At 42.0% G+C, this 22660-nt stretch overlaps 1 protein-coding gene across 5 annotated transcripts in view; it reads right to left on the bottom strand.

Moving 5' to 3' along the window:
- TRMT9B (tRNA methyltransferase 9B (putative)) overlaps nt 1–22660 on the bottom strand; it is a 61811-nt gene that overhangs the window by 3032 nt on the left and 36119 nt on the right. For 4 of the 5 annotated variants that reach the window (XM_059384495.1, XM_059384496.1, XM_059384499.1 and 1 more), the window contains 3 exons: nt 18053–18207; nt 10002–10175; nt 1262–4325 (listed from right to left, as the gene is read on the bottom strand). In XM_059384495.1, the coding sequence (XP_059240478.1) occupies nt 3295–4325; nt 10002–10175; nt 18053–18206 (1359 nt within the window). In that variant the 5' untranslated portion in view covers nt 18207 and the 3' untranslated portion in view covers nt 1262–3294. Of the gene's footprint in view, nt 1–1261; nt 4326–10001; nt 10176–18052; nt 18208–22660 lie in introns of those variants that run through there. The other variant, XM_059384498.1, reaches the window with a different exon arrangement.

Here is a 22660-nt window from a genome sequence, read left to right as displayed (position 1 = left end):
GAGTGAGTGCATGAGTGAGGCAGAAGGAGAGGGAGAGAGAGACTCCTCAAGCAGACTTCCCACTGAGTGTGGATCCCAAGGCAGGGCTCAATCTCAGGACCCTGAGATCATGACCTCAGCTGAAATCAAGAGTCAGCCCCTTAACAGACTGAGCCACCCAGGAGCCCCAGCCAGCAAAGGCTTTCAAGGAAGACCTTTTGGGTAATCTCCCAAACACTTTCTGCTTCTTCAGGCAGTGGGACTGAGCAGGGATTCCAGCAAGGAACAGAGAAGGAACAGGGAAGACATTCTTTGATCCAGTACTCATAATGGAGTCCAAGTTTTCACATTACTTCAGAGCAGCAAAATCTATAGCTAAGCAAGTTAAGGCAGACTGAATAATCATAAGTAAGCTGTGTGCACTTAAAATTGCTTATGATTCGTATTTCCTTTTGAGGACAATCCTCAACATCAGCAAGGTTTTTAAAAGATTAAGATATTTACATCAGCTTGGCTCTTCGATGACATACATATATATAATCTCCAGAGTTGGAAGTCAGAGTTAAGAGCGCTTTCCCTGTGAATACACCAAAGAGAGGGTATCAACCATGGAGTGTTCAATATTCAGACACAGAAAAATGTCTGGATCCAGAGAATTATTGTGCTCAGCAGATGAAGAGAAAAAGGTTGCTATTATTGGTGGCTTCTTATTTACAGCCCTTCAAAATTATGTGCCAGTTTTTCTCAAGAACCATTCTAGGAATCATCTTCTATAAAGTAGGATGTGTACGTAGGAGGTCACTCACACAGGTGAGGGCACGGCTGTTTCGATGCAGCCTAATAGGTGGGGTTCTGCGTAACTGGTACGCTCCCCCCAGAAAGAGATGACTTCAAGCAGATTTCTAGCAGCAAGGTTGGCATTAAACATACATGTGACAACAAGCTTCAAGGGGAGGAAAAACCCACTCAGAACAAAAAGGCCTTCAAGACTTAACTGTAAGAACTTCTCCAACTCAGAGAGTATTTTCTTTCTACCAAGGAATCCACTTATACTCTTGTTTAGTGTCTTAACTTTAAAAAATAGAACCCTATGATCCAACAATTGCCCAACTAGGTATTTACCCAAAGGCTACAAAACTACAGATTCAAAGGGGTACATTCACCCCAATATTTACAGCAACATTATCAACAATAGCCAAACTATGGAGAGCATCCAAGTGCCCATCGACCAATAAATAGGTAAAAAAAAATGCGGTATTTAAAGGATGTATACATATATATATATAAAATATATAAAAATACAACACACACACACAATGGAATATTACTCATCCATCAGAAAGAATGAAATCTTGCCATTTGCAAGGACAAGGATGGAACTAAAGTGTATTATGCTAAGTGAAATAAGTCAAACAAAGACAAATACCATATGATCTCAGTCATGTGGAATTTAAGAAAATAAACAGATGAACATATGGGAAGAGGGGGGAAAAGGAGAGGAAAACAAACTGTCAGAGCTATTAATGATAGAGAACAAACTGAGGGTTGATAGAGGGACGTGGGCTGCGGAGATGGGCTTGGGAGTTATGGAGGGCCTGTGTTGTGATGAGTTCTGGGTGTTGTACGTAGGTGTTGAATCACTGAATTCTCCAGAAACGAATACTGCACTGTATGTTAGCTATCTGAAATTTAAAATAAGAAATGGAAGACACTAAATTAATCTTTAATTTATATTCCATTTCTGGGTCTGTTTTCATTGTCCCTCTAATGCAAACTGTGCACCAAACACTATAAATCCTATATCTCACAAATTGTCCATCAGACAACCTCACCCATGCAACAGATGATGTTGGATCTCATTTGGAAGCCAAAAGAGAAATACACATCAGTCATTTCCAGATAAGCATTAAAAATAATCCTTTAGGTTTCTCTGAACATAGCAGCATTATCTTAAGATAGAGCACAATCATAGAAGGGAAAAAGAATGCAAAACAAATGAAAATTTTATACAAAACGAGAATTGGATTTTTGTCTAGGATTATAGTGGTCCATAAATTAAAAAGACTTCCGTCAAATGTTGATTCCCAATTATATCTGTCTCCTGACCCATGACGTAGATTTAAACAGACCAGTGGGTACTCGAAACAGATGCAGTGACCATATGACACCCAGTCTATCCATTTGCCTTCAAAGTGGCAGAAATTCAACCTTGAATAGGACTTAATTCTGCCTAAATCCCTAACATAACGAATAAAATGTCGCTTCCAATAAGATGAATGCCCAGATTTTTTTTAAAAAACAATCCAAAAATAGATCCTCTATCAAGGACCGATATCTTGCCCTTTAACAGTGTATTTATAATGAGAACCAAAATCAAATGGTGCTTCAACCAGATTCTCAGTTCCTAAAAACCGCTTCAGTTCATCAGAAAAGCATCACTCTAGATGAAAACTCCTCATTAGTCAGTCTTGGTCTTATCTTAACCAGACATTCCTGCTTTCAATGAGGTCATGAAAATACCACCCGGGTACTTGCCACGTGCCTAGTACCTATACCCACCACTCTCTACACACCCCTAGTGCTTTTAAAAGCCTTCCTTGCAACATTGAAAACCTTGTTGTTTATACATTTGGAAGTAAGTCTGCTTATCTTTTAGAAAAGTCCTTGTGACACCTTTTATCTCTGTCCACCATCTCTCACTTTTTGAAGGACTTGAAGTAAGAGCAAGGCCTCGGCAACAGATTAATGTATCACGTGATTCAGTTTACATCTGCACAGTGGAACAGTTTCCCTGTTATCTTGCATTTGGATCTACAGTGTAATCTGAGAAGCAGAACTCACCCACCCCCTTCATTATAAAAATGAAAATGGAATCTTGTATGGAATTGTCAAATCACTATGCTGTACACCTGAAATCAATATAACATTTTACATTGACTCAACTTCAATAGTAACAAAAAGTCAACAACAGAACCTGTTAAAATCAGCATCTAATACTGACAAATGACATACATGTATCATCATAAAAATTTCACCTTGCAGGGAAAAGGAGATCCCATCTGTACTGATGTTCATTTCCTATTACTCCTTTAGTTCTCTTATATTAATAATTTACAAATACCCTTTGTCAAATGCTTTACGTGCCAGGCTCTCTGTTCATCCAGAAACTTACTAGATGACCGATTCATCATCTCTACAAACCAAAGCATAAATGGATTAAAAATAACAAAATTGGACACAAATTCAGGTAACCAAACCAAACCCAGTGAAAAGAACATGGTTCACCTTTTGGAGGAATTGTCTAAAATGACCCAGTCAGTCACAGTTGTCCTTCTTCTCGGCAATGACACACCAGTTGCCATGATCATTCCCTGAGCTCAGAACATGCAGCTCCGCCACGTGCTCCTTCAGCAGGCCATAGAGCTCGCCTTCTCGAAACACGTGGTAGTACCGCATAAAGGCTCTAGAATCCAAAATACCGGGCTGTTGTTCTTCAACAGGAATTGTCTCCTCCGAGTTGGAATCTGTGGAGTCAAGTGCAGAAATCCTTCTCAGGGTTTTACCAGCAGAAGGGTGACCTTCCTCCGTATCATCCTCATTCACGCTGTTCTCACTTGTATTGGCGCCTTCCAGAAAATTCCCATCTCCATTTCTCCTCACTTCTCCTTGTTGGTCCCTACGTAGATGTTTCCTTGCGGCTGGTGCTCTCGGCCACTCCAGTTGTTTCTGAGACGCTTCCACAAACACGTCTTCATCTAAACTTTGCTCTCTTGTTGAAAGGGGTTCTTGGTGTCCTAAGTCTAAACTGGAGTGTCTGGAAGGCTGGATGGATACAGTGCTATTGGCCCAACCTTCTGTATTTTTCAAGGGTCTCACTCTTTCAATTTGCTTCCTCAGAGTTGATTCATCCAAAGACCTAGAGAAAAACCAGGAGCGAAAAGATTTTCCTAACATGTTAGAGAATCCATTTTCTTCCTCCCCTTCCTTAGAAATATCTGCACAACACGTTCCAGCCATCAGGGGCTCGTAGTCCATGCTGTGGGATCGCTGTGAATGACCCTGCTCTTTAAAACAAACAGAACAGCTACAGACCGAGCACGGAGGATGGTAGGGATGGCTTCTTTCCGGATGTGCACATGGCTTTCTCCCCGGCTGGCTGGGGTCTGAGAGAAGCCGCGAGCATAAGGCCCTGTTCCACGGAACGAGCACATCTTGCTTCTCAAAGTGCCTGTTCTTTTGTTCCATGGCCCACACGTAAATCATCAGCTGGCCTCCAGGAACTAAGACCCTGGCCATTTCTTTTATTGCTCTGATTCTTCTTTGTTTTGTAGAAAAATGATGTATGACTGAAAAAGAAGAAACTAGATCTCAGTGTGTATACACATAAGTAAACCAACGCATTCAGATACTAGTATTTTCTGTATGATCATGATGCAATTTCAACATGCAGGAAAACCTCCTCCCTCATTTCCTATGTGGCAGGACAGATGGTAGGAACAGCACAGCCTTGGTTTAGGGGAGACGTAATTTTTATCTCTGGCTCCTGTACTTTTTAGACAATCTGGGGCAATTATTTAACTTCTATGGATTTCAGGTTTCTTTGCCGATAATAAGACATTTAAATAATATGTCTATTCCAAATCCTGCTAGTTCCAAAATCCTACGAAATTTGTTAACTAGGATAATTGGTGTGAATTAATGAAATTTTCATGGGAGCACTACGTTAGGTAAGTATTCCCTAGTGAAAGAACTATGAAATAATTCTTTGCTTTCATGAATGATTGGTACTTCTAAAGCACCAAAAGGTTAATACCACTAATCAATGTTAATAAAATTAATAAAGCAAATAGAAGTGGAGAAGAATGTTAAAGGTTGTTTTTCTATTTAGATAATGTGGAGATAAGCCAGCCAAGCCCAAATCCAAATAAATGCTTATAATTTTTAAAAAATTGATATAAATTGGTTGTGTATGTGTTTAACAAAAATCAACACCTATGTCATTGTTTTGCTTCCAATCCCTGCAAAGTTAAAGTAAGATTCAAATAGGACTGCCTTTATCCAGCTTTAAGTGTGTTATTAGGCATATTTTAATCAAATAATCCGTGGAAAACACCAGTCTATTAGTTCCAAGAGGAGTTCGATCACGGTACCATGTCAAGAGAAACAATCAGATCGTTTTCCACATGCAGGGGTATGGCCCATCCCATGTCTCAGGTAGGAAGTTGGTTCTAAGGGGAGTCTGGACACTACTACACAGGTATGAGTAGTGAGGGAGAGGAGAGATGGAGGGGAGGCTAGGACAGCTCCTAAAACCCTCAGCATAATCCAGGTGCTAGTGGTGGTTTTAAATCTCTAGTTTACTTGCCACAGAGAGAGAGCAAATATCCATCCCCTACTCCCGTCCCCACAGAGCCGTTCATAATGGATCATTTGAAAGATTATATTTCTAGAGACAGAGTCTTGGTCACTAAGCTAAAAGGAGGCACAGAGGTCAGGGCGACCAAGACTTAAGATGATGCTAATGTTCATATCTAGGACTATTCATGGTTGTTCATATCTCCCATGACTTGCGCCTAATTCACTGGAGAACTTCTGTGGGTGTATCTTCTAAAGATGGTCAGTCCTCGTGATCTGTGAAGTCTGTATTTGCAAATTTTTTTTATTTTTTTATTTTAAATTTTTTAAAGATTTTTATTTATTTATTTGATAGACAGAGATCACAAGTAGACAGAGAGGCAGGCAGAGAGAGAGGGGGAAGCAGGCTCCCCGCTGAGCAGAGAGCCCGATGTGGGGCTCGATCCCAGGACCCTGAGATCATGACCTGAGCTGAAGGCAGAGGCTTAAACCACTGAGCCACCCAGGCACCCCTGTATTTGCAAATTTTGCTACTTGCCAAAATATACTTGAAACCCCCCAAGTATTGCTGACATGCCCACGGTGACAAAAAACTCCAGCGTGTACCTTCCCAGCTGAGATCAAACCAGGTGACCCCTGCTTCCTTGTTCCGGCTTGCCTCCTGTCAATGCGTGTCCTTTCGTGATCTATTTAGTGCCATGTTTTTTGCATTTTGTGCATTTTGTGTGTGATTTTGCTGCTTAAAATGATCCCTGAGCATAGTGCATGAGAAGGCGGGGATATGTCTCAGAGAGAAAATAGAGGGGTTATAGAAGCTTTGTTCGGGCTGTTGGCATGAGCTCAAATTAAATGAGTTTTCTCTGGGGGCACCTGGGTGGCTCAGTCGGTTGAGCATCTGACTCCTGATTTCTGTTCGGGTCATGGTCTTGGGATTGTGGCATGGAGCCCTGCCTCAAGGCTCTACGCCAGCGCGGAGTTTGCCTGGGACTCTCCCTCTCCCTCTGCGCCCCCCTACCCACCGCTTGCTCACTCTCTGGGATAAAAAATACATGGAAATTAAAAAAATACAGAAAATATTTTAAAAATAAGTTGTCTTTAAACAGAGGCACAAGTAAAACAAGGCTGTTTATTAATCAGTTGACAAAAATGCTACCACCAGAGGCTCACGGGAACTTAGTCCGGTAGTTCCCCTGGGAGCCGTGGCTCCGTATTCACTATGAAATATTCACAGAGACTTAACAGAATAAAATTACTATGAATAATGAGAGTTGACATGTTCCTTTTGGGGGCCCCAAAAGAAAAAAATCATCTTTAAAACTGGACTACTTTAATATAATAATCTCTTTAAGCAGATTCAGACAGCAGTCTTCAACATTTCAGGATTCAGGGCGTCGTCCAAAGAAATCCTTTTAAAGGAGGATAGGTTTAGCATAAAGCAGGGCTTTATGTATTTTTTTTAAACATTTGTTCTGTGATGATTCATTTTTTAAAAATATTTTGTTCAAAGATTTATTTATTTGCCACAGAGAGAGAGAGAGAGAGCCGCAGGCAGAGGGAGGAGCAGGCTCCCCACTAAGCAGGGAGCCTGATGCAGGACTTGATCCCACGACCCTGGGATCATGACATGAACCGAAGGCAGTTGCTTAACCAACTGAACCACCCAGGCGTCCTATGATGACTCATTTTTAATAGCATAATATCACCCAGGAAATATCTCAATATTTTAGATTGTTGTTTTTAGTTTTTTTTAAGATTTTATTTATTTATTTGAGAGAGAGAGAGAATACTAGCAAGGGAAAGAAAGAAGGACAAGCAGACTCACCACTGAGCAGGGAACCTGCTATGAGGCCAGGCCCTCCTATATTGTTTTATGTTTATATTTAAGATGTAATACTAAGTAACCATTAGGCCAAATTTTGGGGAAAAGTTTATAACTGAAGTTTACAACTTCATTATATTAAAAATGTATTATATATGCACATATGTATATTCTATTTTAAAACATTATAAACGTAGCCAAAATGGACGTGAAGATACATTTACGTGAATTATCTCAGGAAACTATACTGGATCTTTAACGGATTAAAAAAAAGTCCCCCTTTATTGTAAAAATCATAATCACAACTTAAAGGCAAAAAGAGCACAATATAGGGATCCCATAGCAATGTGTTCCTGCTGAGACCCCAGAAAATAGGCAAGTTGAATTCAATTACTAGATTCTAGAACTAAATGGGAAGTTACACAAGATCGTCTTTAAAGTCCTGTTATATACTGATATTTTATGACATATTGTTATGTAGCTTTCAAGTGTACAGGTCTCATCTCTCTGTGGAGAAGCATTCAGAATCGAGAGGTTTAGCATAAAGCAGGGCGTTCCAATCTCAGCACTCCTGACATTTCGGGCTACATAATTCTTTGTTGTAGGAGACCACCCACTAGCAGGCAGCAGGTCGTACATACACACACAACCAACTGAGCCAGCTGAAAATGTCTCCAGACGTGGACAGGTGTCCCCCTAAGGCTGGCAGGGGCAACATCACCCCAAGTTGAGAACCACTGACCTAGAGTAAATGGCTGATTGGCCCTGTTTTAATATATCACTAAATTTTCATAGACTTGTCAAGCTGTTCTAAAAGTAAGTGGAAAGAGTGTTTCTTTTTGCAATCTGCCAATAAAACACAACGAACGTATCATTAGGTATGATGCTTACCTTTCAAATTATTATTATTAAGAGACATCAAAAAGCAAAAAATATATATTTCTTCAGAAGATTAGCAAAAAGTGCCAACATACAGAATTCTAAACAGGGAAGTTAATATATATGGACGTAAGAGAGACAAACTATCAAAGTGTTTCATAATATGGTTCTAAAAGTGAAACCCAGCTGAGAATGACGCGTCACGTTATAGTTACAGTTCCTAAAATACACGGTGTGTTTCCACCCAAGGAAGCATTTTTCTTCAGAAGATGGCAACCAGGTGTGCTGCGTTTCTCCTGCAGACAAGGGGTGAGACTTCTGTTGAGAGCTGAGAAAGGCTTAACTGTGCGCACGGAGCATTTCCTGGACGCAGGAAAGCTGGGCAGTAACCCCCACCCCCCCGCCCGCACCTGTGCCTCAGTTGCACAGCCTGGACGCAGGGAGCCTCACAGACTCTCCAACTAATGCCAACAAACAAAAAGAGTGGAGAATATACTTCTCTGACCTTCCACGATTTCTCGTTCCTTAGGTGAGATGACCAACAACCCCAAAACTTTCTTTCCACTCACGATTCAAAACATTGTAATGAGTTGCTTGGTGTAACAGGAATCCGTTCTCTTCATGTTTAGGCCCCAAGTGGACTTCACAGTTTCAACAGCAAATACGCAGGGCTGTCCTAGAGCGGGTTTCCATGGCAACCATCTCCTGCCTGTCCTAAGGACATTCCGGGCTGTGGCGTCCAGGCCTGCCTTCCCACGCTAAGCAGAGATACAGTCCCCATCTAAGGTCAGACAGATGGAGGCCCCATTTCCTTCAGGAGAGAGCAGTCTTACTCTGTGTTTTTCTCTGACAATGAGTTTTTATTTTATTTTATTTTATTTTTTTTTAAAGATTTTATTTATTTATTTTACAGAGAGAGATCACAAGTAGGCAGAGAGGCAGGCAGAAAGAGAGAGGAGGAAGCAGGCTCCTGCTGAGGAGAGAGCCCAATGCGGGACTCGATCCCAGGACCCTGAGATCATGACCTGAGCCGAAGGCAGTGGCTTAACCCACTGAGCCACCCAGGCGCCCCTGACAATGAGTTTTTAATCTGGTCACTTTTATGTAGGCTCACCTTGCTTTGACGAAGTTTGTTAGAGTCAAACAGATTCATTTTCTAAGCGGATAGGAGCGAATGATTTGCTTGGACAAACATTGTCCTCGTGGCAAAAAAGAAAGTGGTGCACGTTTCCCTGGCGTATTTAAATATGACTAACGTACTAGGTTTCAGGATTACGTGCACGGGGTAAAATGAGCCTTACCTGTGTATGTTTCAAGCACGGGCTTTTGTTGTTCCTTTTCATCTGTGTCCTGTGTGTGTGTATGGCACTCTTGCTGGGAAAATAGGAACACATTCCCTGGACTTCTGAACAATCTGGCATTAAGAGAGCTGACAGGCATTATAAAAACAATGCCATCTGGGACCTGGTGGGGCCATCTTCCCCAGTGCCCCCGCCCCAGTGAGCGGTAGGTTACTCCAAACATCCTGCCTGGTGACCTTCAGCGCATCAGTTTCTAGCATCTACTAATAAGGGACACACTTGTGACCTAAAGTTGCTACTATGACTTCTAACGTTCTACTTCATGTTGGAAAAATCTGGCTTCATTTCAGTATACCAAAGTACAAAATATTTCAATGAGCAAAATTCCCCTAATTCTTCCTTACTCATAAGTATAAGAAATGGGAAGGAGTCATCGGGGAGAACACAACACCAGTTTGAAAGTTTGACTCATTAATACGATCCCGTGTACCACCATTAAGAACCTTTGAGATTAGCCCAATAATCCAGTCGGAATTTTTTTTTTAAATTTGATCACATGAATCACATAGACATTGCGACAAAGAATGCATGTTGAGTTGCCAGAAGGGCCTCCACCACGTAAGGTCATTCTCAAGGTGAAGAGGGAGTCTGTGCCCAGGCTGCCTTACCTCCTATGGAGATGATGGCATCCAAGCCCTGATCCCGGAAGGGGAGATGGAGGTTGTCACATACCATGACTTCACATCCTCTACTCCGGGCGATCTCCACCAATGGCCCACAGTAGTCACAGCCCAGGGCATACACCTGGCTGTTCACTTTAAGATACTTTCCAGTCCCACAACCTGTAAGAGAAAAACCTGCATTATGTGCGTCCTTTCTGGAAAGTGGAACACTCAGTTTTTCTTACGACAAGCAAGAGAAATAACTTTGTATTAACAAACCAAGACCAATGAGAGCATAGCATGAAGGTACTCACAACAGCCAAAGAAAGACCTTCAGAGGGCACTTACAGATTTTCATTTGTAATAGAATAGGGAGAGGAATCAGGAAAAAGAAAATGATATTTATCAAACATTTAATGAGGTCATGCCCGTAGGGTTTAGTGTGCTAGCACAACCAAAGACTGTTAGCTGGCTCACAGCAGGAGAAGAGAGTTGCTAGGACCCCAGGAGTGGGGCTCAGTCCTGCACAAAAGCTACCTTCACATACATATTTTGTTATGCAAAGGTCTGTACGTGATGGTGTTTATTCTCATATTATCTCTCCAGACATTTTTAAAAAGATTTTGTTTATTTATTTGACAAATTGAGAGAGAAAGAGCACAAGCAGACGGAGCTGCAGGCAAAGGGAGAGGGAGAAGCAGGTTCCCCATTGAGCAGAGAGCCCCACGGTGGGGTTCAATCCTAGGACCCTGGGATCACGACCTGAGCCAAAGCTCAGGTGGTGAGCTTGGTCAGCTTGGGTGGCTTAACTCGCTGAGCCACGCAAGGTGCTCCTCTCCCCAGACATTCTTACCACGTGCTTTCTGTGTAAAACAAACTACTGCCGAGCCTTTTTTCATTGGCTATAAATAAAAGAATTTATACAATAAAACATGCTTTTCAAAAATGCTGAATTTGAATGGAAAGGGAATTTCAATATCTTTTCATCTGATCTAATGTCAGTTCTAGGTGTTTTTTTTTTTTTTTTTAAGATTTTATTTATTTATTTGTCAGAGAGAGAGAGGGAGAGCGAGCCAGCACAGGCAGACAGAATGGCAGGCAGAGGCAGAGGGAGAAGCAGGCTCCCTGCCGAGCAAGGAGCCCAATGTGGGACTCGATCCCAGGACCCTGGGATCATGACCTGAACCGAAGGCAGCTGCTTAACCAACTGAGCCACCCAGGTGTCCCTCAGTTCTAGGTTTTAAACGATCTCTATTGACTCAGTATGCAACTCTTAGGACTACTTTCTTCTTAGACCATTTTTAACATTCATTTTCTGGTGGCAGAGACCCAAATAATTCAATATTTATCTAGACCAATCAGATCTGATACTACAATGAGGAGGAAGTACTAGGAGTGAGCAATCATCTTGAAACAAAGCCTTCTAGGATCTGATACTTAGTATATTTGCACAGACATAGCAGCTAATTCCTCTTCCAGAAATATTTAAAGATATCATTAGAGCTGATATTCGTGCCTACTGGAATTAGCTCTAGATTTTTCTCCCTGAAAAAAAATCTACCACTCCTCAAGGATGTTTAGTTTACTGCTTCTGAAATACGTCACAATGCTCTAATAACTCCCTCTTAATAGGGCATTCAAAATTATATGGGACACTAAAAGCATAATTAAAGTTCACCAATGCAGGTGAGACAGTGGTGAGCCTGTGAATAAAAAACAAGATTCCCAATGTGATTATTTCAGTGTAACGATTGGGGTCTTGGAAATAGTTTAGATCTCATAGCCACTGCTCCCAAGAATGGTTATGAGAAAAAGTAACCAATATTTGAAGGGAGGTATGGGGAAAATAGGAATCACACAATATTTTTAAATGGCAGCCTGCGTATTTCAAAGATAATGGTCATAGCTGAAGAAAAATAGTCTTGCAAATCCATTTGCTTTTTCAATTTAATTGGCTCAGGGGATATGTTTAGAAAAATGGAGACTTACAGAGACACAAAGGAAGAACCGGTTCCTGAGAAACTGCTGGTTATGGGGGGTCGGAGGGGGAGGACGGGTGAAACTGACGAAGGGGATTAAGAGTCCGAGTATAATGATGAGCACTGACCAGTGTATAGAACAGTTGAATCATTACATTGTGCACCTGAAACTAATATAACACTGTCCATTAATGATGCTGGGATTTAAAAAAACAAAACAAAAATAGGTTTGTGGACCATTCAGGCTAGATGGAGGTGTTCCGAGGGCATCAGGCAGTACTGAACCCACTTGGGCCTTTTCAAATCTCAGCATCCCCTGAAAGGCTTCCAGGTCCCATGGCACCCTTGATTTATCCCATATTTACTGATTTATTTTTTAAGATTTTATTTGTCAGAGAGAGAGAGAGAGAGAGAGCACAAGCAGGGGAGCAGCAGAGGGAGAGAGAGAAGCAGTCTCCCTGCTGAGCAGGAAGCCTGATGCAGAACTCGATCCCAGGACTCTGGGATTGCGACCTGAGCCAAAGGCAGATGCTTAACCAACTGAGCCACCCAGGCATATCCCAGTTGCAGATTGATTTCCGATGGCACTCAGCCTTACGGACGGTGGCGGATTTCCCAAATATGATGCCAATATTTATTTTCCAGCTGCATACACTGCGATGCCAGAGTGGGGAAGATTTTATCCTAATGAGATGGGGAATACTGCCAAGCCTAGTGACCCCATTATCTTGAATGTGCAAGAAGCACATCAGAACATTTCTGATACTGCGGCAAGGTCCAGTGCACAACGCTCATGCTGCTTTACAGAGTCTCTTGAAAGGACAACCTTCCATGGTATTGAAGCAAGCTAATAGAAAGTGTTTGCAGGCTTGCATTCCCTCTTTTTTTCCATTCTGCACCACACGCAGAGTAGAAAACAGATACTTGCCCCAGTTGCACAAAATGTTTCAACGCATGGTGCACAAGTGTTTGCTAGAAATAACTAATCTGAATGTTTCCTCTCAAGCTTGTAGGAACAACAACATTTTTTAAATTAAGAGGCTTTTTTTTTTTTTTTTTTTTTTGCTAAGATTATCATGTGAAAGAGGATTCTATTTTCCCATGGGAAAGAGAAGAAAAAAATATATATATGGTCTGTTTATTTCCCATTTTATACATTACTTTTTTTAAAAAAAGATTTTTATTTATTTTCTTGACAGAGATCACAAGTAGGCAGACAGGCAGGCAGAGAGAGAGAGAGGAGGAAGCAGCCTCCCCAAGCAGAGAGCCCGATGCAGGGCTCAATCCCAGGACCCTGCGATCATGACCTGAGCCGAAGGCAGAGGCTTTAACCCACTGAGCCACCCAGGGGCCCCCATTTTATACATTTCTTAAAACCAGAGAAGAAGGGATATGTTTTATTCTGTAGGCATATTCAGTTTCTGGCCACAAATCAGAGGGTCTACATTTTTATTGACTCAATGAAGGAATGGCAAATAGAGAATGACTTAACAAATCAAATTTGATCACAGAGACTGGGAATGAGAACATACAGCCAAACGGTAAAGGGAATCTTAATTATTGGAAAGTACATTTTTATTAAGTACCCCCAAAGGCAATACTATTCAATACTAGTGGGACAGACATTTGTCTCTGATGTCAGGTAAAAAAGTAACCTTCTCAAAAAGAATCAGGCTCCGGTCTTATTCCTGCTTTCTAAACTAATCTAAATAAAACTCTCACCCCAGAACACCCTCCATGGCCCATCTAATGTCCTTAGTGACTAGCCCATTTTAGGTAATGGCATTGCCACAACTGCACAGATCCTAGCATTTCCTGAGAGACTTGGGATTTCTGCTGTCTTTGAATCATCGAATTTCTTTTCACTTAGACTCCAGTTCCTGCTTCCTTAATTCCTGATACCTGCCCTGAAGACTTGGTTGCATCAGGAACCCTTCCCCCACATCTCGGCAAATCAGCTCAGCTGGGGAATCGGGAGAGGAGGTTAATAAAATTTTAGTCAACTGAAAGTTGCACCACCTAAATAGAGAAAACAGCCTCGGGTATTATTGCATGGGCAACTGGAACCCGATTACCTCCAGATGTTTATTACTTACACAAAGTTTTACTAGTAATTAAGTATAAATTGCTAATCTAATGACCGGTCAAGTTACCAGCATAACAAACAATTGATTTTCGTGAGGTGGAAAACCTGGAAAGAAAAAACATTTCCTTTTGGGGATAGTCCTATTATCTTACTTTCTTTCTTTCTTTTTTTTTTTTTTTTTAGATTTTATTTATTTATTTGTCAGAGAAGGAGAAAGAGAGAGAGAGAGAGCGAGCGAGTGCACAAGCAGGGGGAGCAGCAGGCAGAGGGAGAAGCAGGCAAGGAGCTCAGTGTGGGACTGGATCCCATGACCCTGGGATCATGGCCTGGACCAACTGAGCCACCCAGGTATCCTGGTCTGATCTTCCTTTCTTCTAATCTCCTTGGTCTCCTTTCTTTTCTTTTCATTTATTTTGTTCTTTAACTTCACTTTTATTTTATTATTTTTTTTAGGATTTTATTTATTTATTTGTCAGAGACAGAGGGGGAGAGAGCGAGCGAGCACAGGCAGACAGAGAGGCAGGCAAAGGCATAGGGAGAAGCAGGCTCCCTGCCGAGCAAGGAACCCGATGTGGAACTCGATCCCAGGACCCTGGGATCATGACCTGAGCCGAAGGCAGCGGCTTAACCCACTGAGCCACCCAGGCGTCCCTTCACTTTTATTTTAAAATCTATCTTTTGAGAAACATGGATGGCTTAGTCAGTTAAGCATCTGACTCTTGGTTTCAGCTCAGGTCATGATCTCAGGATCCTGGGATCGAGCCCCACATTGGGCTCCATGCTGGAGTCTGCTTAGAATTCTCTCTCTGTCCCTCTCCCAGCTCTCAATCTCTTTCTCCCTAGAAAATGTCTCTCTCGATCTAAAGTAAATAAGATCTTTATTTTATTATTTTTTAAAGATTTTATTTATTTATTTGACAGAGAGTAGGTAGACAGGCAGGCATAGAGAGAGGAGGAAGCAGGCCCCCTGCCGAGCAAAGAGCCTGACGGGGGGCTCGATCCCAGGACCCTGAGATCATGACTTGAGCCAAAAGCAGAGGCTTATCCCACTGAGCCACCCAGGTGCCCAAAAGTAAATAAGATCTTTAAAAAAGAAAAAACAAAACAAAACAATGCCCCCATCGTTATGTAATCAAAGTAGTACAATTTGTTTATTGAGCAGTAAAAAAAAAAAGTAAAAGCACAAAATTCGAAAGATACAAATGGGTAAAGAAACATTTCCTAGATATTATTATAGAGTTGCACCGGGGCATCTAAGGAATATTATTTGCACCATAATATAACCAACAACATAGGTTGGTTAACACGGTGCTGTGATCAGAGACTGCTATGCAGGTTTTAATAGGAGGCAGCTCTAGAAGTACAAACATGGAGTGATCTCCACAATATATGAGAGGAAACAAAAGCTATGTGTATAACAGTTTATATTACAGACCACCATCTGTGTAATCAAAAAAGGAAAATTCACCCATAGGTACACCTATGTAAATGCTTCTACTTAAATGTCTCAGGATCATACAAGAAGCTAATTGCTACTGGCATGGGTTCCTTGGTGCTGTAGGACTGGGATGGCATAGTTTTCACTGAATACCCTTTGGTACCTTTGTTATTGAGCCACGTAAGGTCATCACCTAGCAAAACAATCTTAAGCGATCGGTATGCCTCCTTTTTTGAATTGTTTGCTTATCCTTTCTTTTTTTGGGAAATTTTGGTCCTATTCTTTCATATTGACTTTGAAGAATGTCTGTAGATTAAGAAAGTTATCTAATTTTCTATCAGATAAGTTGTAGATATTTTAAATTTTTGTTTCATTTATATATTTGTCTAGATTTTTGCCTTGTAGAATTTATAACTTTTCATACGGTCAAAGATATTGATACAGTCGATCACTCACAGGTTCCATATTTGCATATTCACCTACTTGATAAAGTCTATGACCAACCCCCCCGCCCACGTCAATGCTCAAACACTTGGGCAGTGGTTCACCGACAAGCCTGTTGACACAGCAGCCACCAGTCTGGAAAAATCTGAGTTGCCTGAGGTGCCTGACTCGTGTCTTATTTTGGTTCTCATTCTATCAACAAGGACCCTCTACGTAGTCTATTCAGTGCCACAGTTTTTGCATTTTTGTGCTTTGTGTTAGTGACGTCATGGTTTTGGATGGTCCCTGGGTATAGGGCTCAAGCGCTGCGAGGGGTTCCTAAGCCCAGGATGGCGATGACAAGCTTAATGGACAAGATATGTGTGCTCTGGAAACTCTGTTCAGGCATGAGTTCTGGTGTGTTGGCCTTGAATTCAGTGTTAAAGATCATACTATATAGTCATGGTGTGTCTTTAAGTAGACAGAAGCATGAAACAAGGATAGGTGTTGATCATTGACAAGAATGCTGTGACCAGAGACTCACAGGAACCTGAGCCTGCATTTGCTCTAGGGACAGTAATTCAGAATTCACGAAGTTAACGTTCATGGCAATTTTATCAACTTAACCTAGGGACTATGAATAATGACAATTGTCTTCTATGATTTCTGACTTTCCTTGGTGTTACACAAAGAAGGGGTTTTTGCCTCTGAGGATATTTTTAAAAATGATCTAGTCAGTCATCTAGTCCTATAACGATTTTGTTTTCTCATACTTAAATCTTCGCTTCATTTGGATTTTGGGGGGTAAGGCATGAGAAAGCATGTAATTATACTGTTGTCCCAAAGCTACTTATGGAATGGCTCCTTTTCCTCCTAACTGATTTTAAGATTCTGGCACTTTGCTGACCTTGTGGGTGGTAAGAGCTCCAAGTTCACTGTTCTTCTGAAACCACAGTTAATTTTTAAAAGTTGACATGAGGAAGTGGTGATGCAACATGGGGGCTTAAGTGGGTAGGAGAAGAATCAATGAAACAAGATGGGATTGGGAGGGAGACAAACCATAAGTGACTCTTAATCTGACAAAACAAACTGAGGGTTGCTGGGGGGAGGGGGTTTGGGAGAAGGGGGTGGGGTTATGGACATTGGGGAGGGTATGTGCTTTGGTGAGTGCTGTGAAGTGTGTAAACCTGGCGATTCACAGACCTGTACCCCTGGGGATAAAAATATATGTTTATAAAAAATAAAAAATAAAAATAAAAAGTTGACATGATAGAAACAGTTTTCAAAGTCTCTCTCTTTCTACATGACCTGTTCCCCTTTCCCGGATCTCCCCCTACTCGTACCATCTTTAGTTTGCTAAAAGCCATGGGCACACATCTGTTTCTCTTACTAATATTTAGAGCAAATGTTTAGAGTAAAGGTCAAATCAGATGGGATTGGTAACTGCAGATTTAGGACTCTCCTGGGCACAGGGTGTACGCAGTTGCTGGAAAGCAGTTTTGGGTGGCTGTGCCTTCAGTTGGAATCCTAGCATTTCTCACAGCTTACTCTTAGATCTACTGGATTGTGGCTTACCACTCTTTGATTCAGAAAGGTACTGAGCCAAAGTCCTCCAGACAAATCTGTAATTATGAAGCTATGATCTAATTAAAGATAGGCTCTAATAAGGAAAGACCTACAGAAGCATTAAGGGAAAGGATCTATGAGACTAAGAAGAGGTTAGGGGACCTCTTGTGTCATCCCACAATTCTGGCTCTTCTGTAGAAGACACGAGAGCCCATAAAGGTGAGCCACCAAATGTTATTTACAAATGTGAATGTTTCCAAATTTTAAATGGTCAGTTTCACCCGCAGTCATTTCAGTGATGATTTATTCATTCAATGCCAGGTCAGTTTCATGGGAAGATGTGCACAGAGGCTCTTGAAAAGGTCGCCATTGTGTAAATGTAGATACCAGAAAGTTTCCTACTTCCTGACTTGATGAATTTCTGCTATAAGGTTGACTAGTCTAGGTACTGGCAGGCCAAGCATGCACTTTCAGGCTTCTGGTTAGACCAGAAGTGTAAAACGCATCTGAAAAGGAAAGGTACAATAGACTATATTTCCAACCACACGGCACAAGCCCGGATTACCTATGTCAGCGATGAGGCTGCCGGGTTTCTGCTCCTGAAGGAACTGGCGGACACGAGGCCAAGCTTTGCTCTGCAGGTCACCGAAGTAAGGTGCGGTGCTCTCATACACATCATGCACGTGCTGCTTCTCCAGCTGGGCAGCCTCATGATCCATCCTGGGAGTGGGACCAGCCCAAGAAATGCAGGTCAGAGACAGCTGATGGGGATGTGCATTTCCTAAAGTTGGAAACCTACAAGCGTCGAGGTTGTACTGTCCTTACACTCTCTTGTACACTGCAGAGGACAAAACCTGCACCGTAAACCCACCATAATTGTCCAAAGACTAGCAAATGCACAGTTATTATCTGCAGATCTTCGAAAAATAATGGTTTGTAAATGAGCCAGTCACCGTAACTTTCTGCACAAGATCAATTCTTCATTTTGGAAGCACAGATAAAAGGCTTACCAAATCGTTCTCTCTGGATGGAATCATTCTGTCTAATGCTAAATATGTTTTAAAGTTTTATAACAGGTAGCTCTTCACTCCAATCCAATCACAAAGCCCTATCGATTCTACCTTTTTAATGTTTTTGGATTGCAACTATTTCTCTATTTCCGTACTGATTCTGCTTTAGACAAGGTGCTCATCTCCTGCCTGAATTACTTCCACAGTCTGTTAACAGGGTTTTTGTTTGTTTGTTTTATTCCCCTTCAATCCCTTTCCTTCACTTACGCCACAACTGGTTTTCTGAAACAGAAATCGAATTGTGTTGCTTCTCATTTTCAGAGGCATTTTCTAGCTTGTCCAATCAAGTTCAGGTGTCTCAGAAGGGTGGACAAGGCTCTTTCTGATCTGGCCTTAACTTAACTCTTGAAGCCATTTCTCACCGTTCCCCCCCACTGATGAGCTGTTCCATTCAGTGAACCCTGGTCTCTCCCGTGTGACATGTTCTCTCCCGGATCCGGGGGCCTGAACAGACGCTGTGCTTTACCTGGCTAACTTCTGTTCATTCTCAAAACACACATTGCCTCTTCCAGAAAGCCTTGTTTGACCTCTCATGCAGGATTGGGCAATCAGAAAGGAGTGGGAAAATGTAAAAGTATTCTTAGAGGCCTCTGCTGTTTGGGGTTTAATCTTTTAATTATTCTCTTAAGGCCTGTCAGTGGAGTATCCCAGGGAAATGGCCAGGGGTCCAGGGTGTGGCTTTTTACCAATCAATATTACAGGTTTTTTTAAAATTTTTAAAAAATTTCAGTGTTCCAGAATTCATTATTTATGCACCACACCCAGTGCTCCATTTTTAATTTTTAAAAAGGATTTTATTTATTTATTTGACAGAGAGAGATCATAAGTAGGCAGAGAGGCAGGCGGGGGTATGGGGGGAGCAGACTCCCCGCCGAGCAGAAGGCCTGATGCGGGGCTCAATCCCAGGACCCTGAGATCATGACCCAAGCTGAAGGCAGAGGCTTAATCCAATGAGCCACCCAGGTGCCCCCAAAGTATTTTCAATCATTTAAGGGCCCTACTGCCCCTTGTATACTCCTGTGCATCTCATGCATACCTTAACAGATCCAAAGGGCTACAATAGTTTATTTGGTATTTTCCTCTAGCGGCGGCAGGAAGATCCTAGAGATCAAGGGCTTGTCTTATTTAAAGTTGAATCCCCTGGAGCTGGCACACAGCAGACCATCAATAAACGAACCAACAAACATAACCAGAAAAGAATTTAATCCTGAGTACAGAAGGTGGCACTGGCTTTTCGAGAAGAGGGAGTCACCCTGGGGGGTGTGGGAAGAGAGGGACTTTCCATTCACAAGCTGGCAGATGAGAGAGCCACAGGAGAAGGGCAGAGTCTGCAGACAGCCCCTGTGTGCCTCTCCCCACCCTCCATCCGCTCACCACCCCCACCCTGGAAAGTAGGAAGCTCTTCAGTAAGATGCTGCCTCATTAGGAACTACAAAGTGCCTTTCCCTTCTTACTCCCCCTTGCATTTAAGAAATATCTTGTGGAGAGATGCTTTGAGACTACATAAATATCCTGTTTCTCAGAGTCTCGTCAGCTAATTTTAGCATCCTATCCCTCCGTGATTCTTGCCCAAAACAGTTAGTACTACAGTCATCACCAAATGATGATATTCTAATTCCATCATTCTTTCTCTTGCAAGGAGGAGCAGTTCAGGATTTACTCTTAAGAAAACAAATTAGCAGTAGGCTCTCCTTAATTACCATGGACCTGCCCACAGCCCCTGCAAAAAATCTGGCAAACTCCTAACAAGAGTACACATCTCATCTGTGAGGCCTGACACAACTTCCACCCAAACTGGAAACAGCTTATGTTGCTCCCTCAACTGCAATTTACAAAGTAAACATACGGCTGTCTATAACTGCCTCCACAGCAGAAAGACCCAAACACGGAGTGCCTTTCTTTTTAATCAAAATCTCCATAAACTTAAGTCTCTTTAACATTTTTCCCCTGGAGGAATCAAATCAAGCAAGGCTATTTTGAGGAACCCCAGAACAAATACATTTAGCTTTCTTGTATTTGCACACGTTAAGTGGCAAACAACATAAACTCGATTATCTTCAATAGGCTGCAGCTATAAGTTCAGAATTTGTAGTATCTGAACAGCACCCTTTGGAGACTTTCCTCTAAGTCTTCTCCCAAATTGCTTAGCCTCTACGGTAAACAAAGAGCTATTTTAAAGTGTGTGAACAACAGAAATCCATTTTGTTTTTACTGTATTTTACAGTTAAGATTATATACTGCAGAGTAAAGACCTGACTGTGAAACTGATTTGTGGAGTCGGGGCTCTCTCCCATATGACATTTTTTTAACACTGGATTTAAATTTCCTGTAATATTTTTCATGTGGATTTTATACATAGAGGAGAATTCCTTGCAAATCCTTGCAAATGAGGTAATGTGATTAAGTGAGTGAGATTAGTACTAAAACACGTGGTTCAAGGGGAAGCTAGGGAGATGGTTTCAGTTTCGCTGAGCCAGGCTCCTTAACCTGTGTGCTGTAAAACTCTAGGCCCTTGTCGCTAACTGATGCCTTGCTGGTGAGTCAGAAGAGAAGGCAAAATAATTTGAAAGGTAAGGAGAAGACAGAGGAAGTCTGAAAATTCAGGACCACTGAAAATTCAAAGAACTGATTTGGGTCTTACTTTAAGTGCCACGGGAAGTAGAAAGTTCTCGTTGGTGGATGGGTTGGGGGTGGGTAACATGATTGGATTTACAATATTTACAGTTTTAAAAGACTGCCCTTGGCGTATCTAATTCTAAGGAGATTAGAGTAGCTATTATTTGTATCTGTCCAACCACGTTCAGAAGTCCCCTCATTCTGATCATTTTTGTCTTGTCCTGCCTGGATGGACATGTGACCCAGGCCTGGCCAATCATGGTATCGTATCCCTGGACACAATCATTGGTCCAAGGTGGGCAGGTGATACAAGGCGGGCCAATTAGAGGCCTTCCTGGAGTGATCTCCAGGTGGAGCTAAAGAACCAGTGGCTTTGGGACACCTGGTTGGCTTGGTCACTGAAGTGTCCAACTCTTGATTTCAGCTCAGGTTCAAATCTCAGGGCCAGGGCATCGAGCCCCCAACATGGAGTCTTCTAAAGATTCTCCCTGTCCCTCTGCGCCTCCCTGACCCACTCCCACTCTCACACACACTCTCTCCCTCCCTCTTAAAATAAATACATTAAAAAATAAATCAAAACAAAACAAAACCAGTGGCCTTGTGTCTGGCATCCCAGAGCTAGAGAGATGTGACGGTCAGGCTGCCTGTGGCTACATTTCCCCCATGCGGAGAAGAGCTGACTTTAGGTGAAAGAGAATGAAGTCAGGCAAAGCAAACGGATGAGAGACAAACACAGAGAGGAAAGGGAAACATGGCGCGTGTAAAGTCCCGGTTCTACAACCTGAGACTTTGGCTGAGACTTTGGGGGCTGCTCCTTATCTTCCTCACCTTGGAGTCCATCAGTTCCCCTTTGCACTCACACTCGTTGGTGTTTCTGACCTGACCACGACAAGCGTCCTCTCTAACCCAGCCTTACTTCTTACACTAAGAGCTTTGGTTTTTGTTCTGTGTCTAGCCTGTATTCCTTGGAAAATGGGAGAGGCAAGAGAGTGATAGGAAACTAACAAAAGAGGTCAGTGGCCTGATGTGTTTCACATGGAGAGAGGAACAAAAACAAGGATCTCGGCGATTTTTTCTAGCAACAGGGTCATCATTAAGAAGTCTCAAATATTTGGTTGTCTTGTTCTGGGCATGTGATTAAGAAAACACTTCTCCACCCAACTTCATTCTGGGAAAGCCTGGATGTTGGCCATTAAATATGAACACGAAAACAAACAAACAAACAAAAACAAAACAAAACAAAACAAAACAAAATGTGGATTGGGTCTGGGCAGAAGCTTTAGGACCAGCGTGTAGCTCCAGCACCATTTTCCATGTCTCTGCAAAATCATGGAAAAAGCCACGTAGGTCCCCAAGGCAACTGTTCTTGATTGACACACTGCATATTTTTGAGCCCAAAAAAAAAAAAAAAAAAGGGAATAAACAGCTCACCTAAGAAATGTTGAATAGGTAATGAAAAAGTAAAACCTATCAGTCATATTCTATGA

This window comes from Mustela nigripes, chromosome 18, assembly GCF_022355385.1.
Source record: "Mustela nigripes isolate SB6536 chromosome 18, MUSNIG.SB6536, whole genome shotgun sequence".
Lineage (NCBI taxonomy): Eukaryota > Metazoa > Chordata > Mammalia > Carnivora > Mustelidae > Mustela > Mustela nigripes.
Note: the sequence above shows the minus strand (reverse complement) of the source record. Positions and strands in the feature narration are given on the sequence as shown.